General features: G+C 34.9%; 1 protein-coding gene across 1 annotated transcript; it reads right to left on the reverse strand.

Annotated features, from left to right (window-relative positions):
* Positions 1-640: 640 nt before the first annotated feature.
* LOC114754893 (receptor like protein 21-like) lies at positions 641-9,097 on the reverse strand. Its single transcript, XM_028943737.1, has 7 exons — positions 8,731-9,097; positions 7,482-7,562; positions 6,949-7,095; positions 5,481-6,515; positions 1,193-1,284; positions 806-910; positions 641-715 (listed from the first exon to the last, which is right to left on the reverse strand). Exons 1-7 carry the CDS (start codon positions 9,095-9,097, stop codon positions 641-643), a joined length of 1,902 nt encoding a protein of 633 aa, XP_028799570.1.
* Positions 9,098-9,467: the final 370 nt, after the last annotated feature.

Below are 9,467 nucleotides of genomic sequence, written 5' to 3' on the forward strand. Positions count from 1 at the left end.
GGTTCTTCACCCTCTTCATCATCTTGAATTGACACTATCTTAGCACCAATTCCTTACCGCTTCTCAATGTAATGCATTCAAAGATTTAGGATTTATCACCCGTGTTGGAAGGCATTGAACCACTAGCCTTAGCTTGCTGTTCCCTCACACCATTGACAACTTAGTGACATAAGAAGTCAAATTAGAGGTTCTAGTTTCCCATTGCTCCATCCTATTCTCTAGGGCTGCAAATCTAGCTTCAGATTTAGCTTCAGACTTAGATATGTGCTCAGTCATTGCTCAATGCCCTTGAGTATTCGAGAGAACGCTCATCATCCTTAGACTGTGATTGCTGTGGGGTGGGGTAGACATAGCTCTAGAAGATTCTCCTTGTAACCCTCCATAGTAAGATTGCCCTTGAGGAACTATATTCCCTTGAAACCCCTCTTGAAACCTGCCTATTGTCACCTCCTCCCCATCGGAAATTTGGATGAGCTTTCCATCCTTCATTATATGTGTTTGAGTATGGGTTCCATTGCTTGGATTGATTGGCCCTTCCTTGATACATGGCAGAAACTTCCTCATATCTATGAGGGCAAGCAGCAGAGATGTGCATAACAGAGTTACAATGCTCACAACTAGGTGCAGTCATCTCCTGGAATTAGGAGTCGAGAGGTGTTCCAACAGGGGGAGTGTGAGATGCAAGCTTATTCAACTGTGTAGTCAAAGCAGCAATCTGAGAAGTGAATGTGTCCAATTGAGGAATGTGGACTGAAGAAGGATTGGCATGCATTGCATTGATATTTTAGACTCCCTGATGCTATACTGATGGGTTCAATGCCATTTTCTTGATAAGTTCCCATGCCTCCTCAGCAGTTAAATCAATAAGAGAACCCCCAGAAGCAGCATCTAACATCCCCTTATCTGGGGTCTTAAGTCCATCATAAAAGTATTGGACTAATGCTCATCTGGAATCTGATAGTATGGACATATAGAAAGTAAGTCCTGAAAGAGTTCCAATGTCATAAAGTGACTCATCATAATCTTGCTTTGCAGAGTAGATCTCTTTTATCAATGTGGAAGTCCGGGAAGCAGGGAAATACTTCTCCAAGAATGCTTTTCTGAGGTTGTTCCAGTTATGGTAGGCATCTGCATATAACTAGGCAAGCATGTACCATTCTCGCGCTTTGCCCTCCAGAGACAAGTGGAATACCTTCCAAAGAACCTCATCCAGATTAGCCCCAACCGGCTTCATGCTAGCACATACCATAGAGAGAGATTTCAGATGTTTGTACGGGTCCTCACCTGTCAAACCATAAAATTTAGGCAAATTATTAAGCAGTGGACCTTTAATCTCAAAATTAACATCAACATTAGGCATGCAACATTAAAAGGATCATAATTGCATCAGAAGTAGTGGCTTCCCTAATGGTTCTCTTCTAGGGTTATCTCCAATTATTCTCTCCTACTCTATCATCCTCCCCATTATGTCCATTGCCCCTCTTTCATTACCACCATTGTTACCATTAGGATTATGAACTGTTTCCATTATGTCACCCTAAGTCACCACTAAATCTAGATCAGTTAAATTGTCTAGTTCAACCTCACTAGTCCTTTTCTACCCTTTGGTCTTGTCTAACTTCCCTTAAAGAACTTTGAAGCTCAAGATTGGAAGGAACTAAGGTTTTAGACCTACCCTTTCTTGGCATAAACAATCAATCAACCAGAAGCAATTAAGCAAAAGAAAACAGATGAATGCAATGCAATGAATGAAAAATGAAGATATTTAGTTGTATTTTTGAGAAATTTTGATGCTATGAAAAAAAAGAAAAAAAAAAGTCAAAAGAAACAAATGCAAACTACTAAAAAAAATGTAAAAACTAACAAAAATGAAAACTAAAAAGGCTCAACAAATGAACCCCAATCAAGGCTACTTGACACTTAATTACTAGGGAACCAATTTCTTGGCTCCCCGGCAACGGCGCCACTTGAAGTTGAACTTCCCTTTGATTGTCGCTTTGGGGTTACTCCAAAAATTAACCGAATTAATGCAATATAGTGCAAAACTCGGGTCGTTTCACTTTGAGGAGCCGAAAACGAAATTAAACCCTAGTAAATAAATGCAAGTAACCTAAATTATAAAAAGAGATTTTTGATTTTGAAAAGCTGTTAATTAAATACTACGAATCAAATTGAAATTAAAATACTTTTTTTATATTTTCTTTTATATAAAAGATATTGAAATAACTGAAGATAAAGAAATGAAAATGAGACACACAAATAACACTGATAAAAATCAATCCTCCAATTCAACAACGCAGGCAATCATCACTCTAAAAGATGTGGGAGTTAAAAACAATGAATTAAGAATTATAATTAAGCTTTTGATCCAACAACCGAGCCACCTCGAGTTGCTACAAATATTTTCCTAAAATCCCAATTTACTAACTGCAACCAGAATAGTAAAATGGGATTAAGGATGCTAAAAACCAATGCTTAATTAGAACTCTTAAATCCAAAATAACAGAATTAAAGCTAGCAAGAGACTATATGATCCAAAATTCCAAACCACCTTAGAAAATCACAAATATTAATTCCAAAATCAATACAAATGTCATAACCACAACATTATAATTGAGATCAAAACTATAAACAGCCCAATGTCAAATACTAAGCAATAATTCAGTCACAATAATCCCCAAATATAAACAGATTAAGCAATACAATTATCCCAATAATCAGAAAAACTATCCTAAGACCTAGGAATTGTTAAACAATTATTGAGTAAGAAATTAAAGCAACTAAAACTCCCCTTGATGATCTAAGCTCCTGCCATTGTTGTTGAATTAGAGGATTATTAAGCTCTAGCCATGGATTGCCATAAGAAATGCCACAATCAGTATTTTGCTACAGGATCCCATGGAAGAACGCAGGCGCCGTCGACTCGTGCTCGCTGGTGTTCTGGGTTTCAGCTTCCACCGCGCCCAGCTCGTCAGCGCCTTCTGTTGCGTTCGGCGTCTTCTGTTGCCTCGCGTGTGCCTTGCTCTCCGGATGAAGGTGATTCGGCGTCGTGTGTGTGCGTTTCCGTTTCGGCCTTGTGCGGCTTCGGTTTGCTCTGTTTTTTTTGTTCGGCCGCGTTCATCTCTCCGCCCTCGTGAAGAAGAAGATTAATATTGGATTATTAGGGTGGGGCAAAACGCAACGTTTTGCCCCACCTATTATTATTATTATTTTTTTTTTAAAATTTTATTTTTCTTTTATTTTTCTTTCTTTTTTTTTTATTTTTAAATCTTCCAAGAACCTGCAAGCAAAATTCAAGGATAAGGTAGCATTAATTGTCCTCAAAAATCAATTAGTCACAATTAAATCAAAATATGACAATTTTGCCCCTATAAAATAATAATTCAAAATAAAATAAATAAATCAATTAAGGCAAAAAGGGACCAATTAAGCTGACAAAACTCATATAAAAGATACCAAAATATATAAAAATAATTGAGTTTGTCAACTGGTATATAAAATACGAGCTGGATGGTACTTGTTGCTGAGTCTTCGAAGATTTGCATTATCAGTTACAGTCTGTTGTGTGTTAGGTGCTAAAATGGGGTTTGATTCGACTGCACTGTAGAGACATGCTTAAACGTAAACGTACGAATCAACTTCAACATACTTTTATGATTAAGGCGTTATAAATAAATCCGTAAAGCAGTGTTCATAAATAAATATTGATGATAGGAACAGAGAGGCAGAGACGAAATAGATATATGATATTGAAGGATTTTGAGAAGGAGATTGCCAAGTTATACGCACACATGACACATAAATATGGGTTGGCGGCAGCAGCGGCTAAGGTAGCTTAATGGAAGGTTCCGATAATATTATGAAATTTTGGTAAAAAAAAAAAGAAGAAGAATAATATTGTGAAAGCGTGTGAAGAAAGGTGAATGTGAATAGCCTTTATAAGGCTGCTTCATACTCTGTTTCTCTGTTTATATACCCAAAGGACACAACAAAAGCACATTAATAAAAACTTGTCATTGTAAGTGTACGTGCAAATGTACTTTCACGTTAACATTTGCTGTTTTATTTACTAAGTTAGTTTATTCGACTATTTATCACATAGTTAACAACTATATAACGCTACTTTAGAAGTCCACTCATTGAACTAAATGACCATGTAGAGAAAGACCAAGTAATGATTCGAATATTTTCAATTTAGTTTCCTTCTTGATCATGATAAGACTTAAAACTAGCAATCCCTTGGTTATTTTAATTCTAGAGATGATCACCAGGCCATCTCTTACATGATCAGAATCTTATGGAGTAAAATTAAAATGTTTTCCTATTTTGCCACCACTCATACAAATAACTTGTTACAGCTCTCTCTAATATGAGTAGTTTGTAATTGCAAATGTAAGGGTTCAAATAAAGAACTGTAATGATACCTATAAAAAAGACCCCAAATGCTCCCGCAAAACTCCATAAGAAGGCATCTCGAAAGTCATCCCCTTCCAAATAATCATCAGGTTGCTTGTTTCTTCCAGCTTTTAAGCAACTTTTTTGCAGAGGCGGACCACATAGAAAAGGGTTCCCTTCATAACTGGCTGAACTAAAAGTTGCAAATTGATTTTTCATGTCAGGTGTCGTTCCAGATAGATTGTTATGAGCCACCAAGAAGACAGACAAGGAGTACAACTGAATTAGTTGTTCAGGAATGTGACCTGTCAATTTGTTGCTTGAAAGATCAAGGCTCTCTATCTGCTTAAGGTGGGAAAACGTTTCTGGAATGGGCCCTTTCAATCGATTGTTTGACAAATTTAATGCATGGATACTGCCTAAGTATCCAATTTGTGAAGGAATCTCACCTATCAATTGATTACTTGAGAGATTCATCCCAGACATGAAATTTAAAATGCTTCCTTTATAAGATTCATACCTGCTTTTTGTTGTAAAATCTACTTCTTGGTCCTTATATAGTGTAAAATTTTCTTTTTCTTTTAGTATGGAAACTTCACCGGTCAGACAATTAAGTTGATAACTTGAAACTCTTGTAGTCCATGACACAGTAAAATGTCCTATTTCCTTTTCCCTTGGTTCATCTATCTTTCCAAATGTGATGTTATTCAAGCAATATGGGATGCCTCCAGAAAGCTTATTTTGAGAAAGATCTAATAATCTGATATTCTTGAGTTCACATAAATGAGTAGGAATAGAGCCTTCAAGTTTGTTTCCTTTTAACATGAGGACCCTTAAACTCAAAAATGAGCCATTCACTCTTGAAAGTTGACGTGAAAAATTGTTATTCATCAAATTTAAAGTCAACAATAAAGGGAAATTAGCTAAAGTGGAAGGTAGAGGTCCCATGAAATGGTTGCTCTCCAAATGCACGTACTTCAACTTTGAAAAATTTAGACAGATTGGCAAAGAGCCATTGAATTTATTTTTAGAAAGGTCTAGATATGTAAGTTCGGTCAAGTTACAAAAGCTTTCTGGTAGTGAACCTGTTAAAGAATTCTTTGACAAAATGAGGTAACTCAAATGTTGAAGGTTTCCAATCCAGCTAGGTAATTCACCAGATAGTTGGTTGGCACTAATATCCAACATTCTTAATTCAGTACTATTCATGACCCCACCTTCAAGCTTTCCTTTGAAGTTATTGTTGTTGAGATCCAAAAACAACAAAGATGTGAAATTTGATCCTATGGGAAGACATGGGCCGCTTAAGTGGTTGTTTGACAACTTCAAAAACCTCAATTCATTGTTGCCTTGACCAAATTCTTGGGGCAAGTAACCAGATAAATTATTATTTGACAAGTCAAGATCATTCAGTTGTCTCATTTCACCTATTGAAGCTGGGAAGCAACCTCGCAATAAAGTTGAAGACATGTTAAGAGAGATCAAGTTGGGAAAAATGAAGCCAATATGAGAAGGTATGTCATCTCTAATGGGGTTAGAGGAAATATCAAAAGACTCCATTTGAAGCAATTTTAAGGTGGAATTGAGTTCAAAGGGACCAATGAACAAGTTGTGGGTCAGATTGAAATCACTCAATTTTGTGTTGTTTGTCAAAAGCCAGGACGGGAAGCCCCCTGAAATGTTTGTGTTGCTAAGTTCTAGATTTAGCAAGTCATATTGATGAAGAAGAAAGGTAGGTATTCTTTTAGCATTGGCTTTGTTTAAAGTACAGTTGCCGATTGTGAAAACCCTCAACTGGAAGGAAGGGATAAATGGGGGATTCTCAGTTTCAAGCTTGAGATTGGTGTTAGAGCATGAAATGGAAAAGACTTTGAGGTTGGAATTGTTGGCAAGCGAAGAGAGTGAAAATAAGCCGTTGAAATTGTCGTCGGAAAGAACAAGTGCTGTTAGAGACCTCAGAGAATGAAAGAGTGAGGAAGGAAAGGTTCCTTCAAAATTATTTACTTCAATATTAAGCGTATATAAGGACGTCAAATTGCCAAGGCATGGAGGGAGTTGCCCCTCAAATTCATTAACGGCAAGATCCAAGAATGAAAGATTCTTCAAATTGCATAGGCCTCCTGCAACATACACCATTTTCTCCATTAAATTTATTTCAATAGAACAATGTATTTAAATTAATGTTGGGCCCCAGGAAAAAGCCCTTAACATTGAGCCCAAAAATATGAGTAAAAATAAGTTATTAACCCATTTCCTTTTATTAGTTTTAGCCTGTCCATGTGTGTAAATACGGCTCCATCTTCTTGTTGTCATTGTTATGTCAACTGTTATTTGTTTTGACTACATTATTTTAAACTACTGCCGCATGCCAGTTAGGAGATGGATTGGAAATCGGTTTCATTGAACAATCGACTCAATTTGCATGAACAAGGAAAATTTGACTGTTTAATTAAAATACAATTTTTTTATCAGCAAATTTTATGTTTATTAGCGAATACTCAATTCATGGATTATTTTCTTTTCATCGCAGATGCTATAAAATATGGTGCGTACCTTGTTGTGGCAATGATCTATTCAAGCGGTTATTAGATAATGTCAATACGGTGAGGGAAGTAAGAGACGTAATAGATTCCGGAATACTGCCCTCCAAGTTATTACCATCAAGCAACAGCAAATCCAGATTACGTGAATGAGAAAGGTCTGTCAAATGCCAAATGGAAATCAAATGATAAGTATATATGTTGTTAAAAAATTTATTGATAATGAATCTGCTACGTAAGAAAATGTCATCTTATCTCTTAAATTTCATTCAATTCTCTCAATTAAATAAAGGCACATAAATTGTTCGGTTGAGATGATTATATGACAAAGGTAAATAATATGACTTCACAACAAAATCAAGAAAAACAAAAGAAACTTTCATATATTTAATGGAAAAACTTTGTCTATATATTTCTCTTAGCACGTTTTTAAAATCATGGCCCGGTAATCTTTTCTCTAAAAATAGATATACTTTTGATGCACGTCTCAGTAACTACATATATCACTCAAAATATACTATGATATAGAAGATAAAGATTTAGTACCGAAATATGGGAATTCTGTGAACATATTGTCTTGTAAGCTCAACACTTTCAAGTTCACCAACCTGATATCGCCAAACAGCTCTGTCCCATAAACAACATGTGATCAGTTACTATGAATGTTAATGGGTGTAAAGAATTATACAAAATGATTCGTATAATTAATATCATCGTCCTCTTCATAGTTTAACATGAAGTGAGAGTTTGATAATGTAGTTTCTATTAAGCTTGTTTTGGGCCCCTCTATATATCCAAGAAAATATCCTGCTTAGTAATTTATTTTTTAAAAGATATTTACAACACGAATCAAAACGTTTAGTATCTCAAGCATTTTCTAAAATATCTTACTTGAATATATTTTTTTTAAAATTAGTAAAAAGAACTTTTGGTATTCAAATTTAATTTGTCTCCGTTATCATTTTGGTCTGTGAAGTTTAATTTTTATCAATCAAGTTCCTAAAGTTTCATACACAACTTTTTTCCATCTGATGCTATCTATAAGATATAAATAATTAAATTATGTAGATTGTATAGTTTGTTAAAAATTAAAATTGCTTAAAGATAATAAATATGTAAAAATGTATTTTTTTTTCTAAAAATAACATCCATATTTACGGAGAGAAACGATGAATGAGAGAGAAATCGAGTATGAAAAAGATAAGAATGAGAGAGAATAAATGAAGTGATATAACATATAATTACTGGGAGAAAATGTAAAAAATTGGTTCAAATTTCATAAATAAAGCAAAGCGAGGGTTATCATCCTTGAATTAATGGTTAGAGATAGCACATGTGCGTTTAGGATTATATATCTTCAAACCATAATGACTAATTTTGGATGATTACGAAACTTTAGGGACTTGATTTATGACAATTAATTAAATTTCATCGATCAAATTAATAAGTGAAGCAAATTTGAGGGACATAAAGTTTCATTATTCCAATAAGAAATTATTCACAAATATTTAGCTAGAACTAGAATGGACTCTTAAGTCTTACCTTAGCAAATCAGTGGCTTAAAAGAGGAAACCGATGAAAAAAAACAAGATAAAAGGCAATGAATGATATGATCATAATCATTTTTAACTAATTTTTTACCATAAATAATGTGCTTTTACATCTTAAAAAATCACAGTTCGAAATGCTTACAAAAATGTCGGTCTTAATTAACAATGTAGGTCTATGTACTGTGTGTGTATTGGTATATATATGTATGCATGAATGATAGAATAGTTAAAAGAAAGAGGGTGACCTGACAAGTAATTCCCATCCAAAAGCAACGTTTGAAGCTGGATGAAGGGGAGAAAAGAAGAAGCATTGAGTGACCATTTGATGTGTCTCAACTCATAAGCTCTTGTATCGCTCAGATAAAGGCTTATGACTCTATGAGTGGAGTTGTCACACTTCACAGCCTCCCAAGTGCAGCAATCTGCAGAGAAGGTATGGTTATTCCAAGAAGTAAGAGAAGAGCCATTTGGAAAATTGAAAGCTTCTTTCAATTTCAGAAGAGCTTCTCTCTCTTCTTTCAAGCACCCCTCAGCTTCTCCATTAAACCCTAATAATATGAATATGATTATGGCCATCACCCACCACACCTCCTCTCTCACTGAGTATCCCATTTTTCTCGATGCATGTCTTCAACTGCGTGTTGTTCATCTATATATAGAGGCCATTTCTTTGCTTGCAAGACTCAGATTGGGCAGAGGCAAAATAGAAAGCTCCACTTCATATCTGACATATAAATATTTATTTCTCTCATATGTTAGCTTATAAGATAGCTAACATATTTATAATGCAGAAATTACAATTGAATAAATATAAAAATTAAGTAAATATCCCTAATATCTTGGAACTAACAGAAAGAGACGTTGGTGGACCTCTAACAACCTAGAGTCCCCTTATTCAACTAATAAATCATTAATAAAATCAATAAAACCTAAAAGACTCATTCAACTCTCCTAAAAAGATGCAAACAAAATCAACCAGTAC

This window comes from Neltuma alba, unplaced genomic scaffold (assembly GCF_004799145.2).
Source record: "Neltuma alba isolate B1F8T4 unplaced genomic scaffold, ASM479914v2 tig00010223_pilon, whole genome shotgun sequence".
Classification (NCBI taxonomy): Eukaryota; Viridiplantae; Streptophyta; class Magnoliopsida; order Fabales; family Fabaceae; genus Neltuma; species Neltuma alba.

Coding starts and splice junctions, on each gene's coding strand:
- LOC114754893 (XM_028943737.1), bottom strand. CDS start 9,097: ATGGGATACTCAGTGAGAGAGGAGGTGTGGTGGGTGATGGCCATAATC. Junction 6,516..6,948: donor TAGATCATTGCCACAACAAG/GTACGCACCATA, acceptor TGTATGTTGCAG/GAGGCCTATGCAATTTGAAG. Junction 1,285..5,480: donor GTCAAAGAATTCTTTAACAG/GTTCACTACCAG, acceptor ATGGTTTGACAG/GTGAGGACCCGTACAAACAT.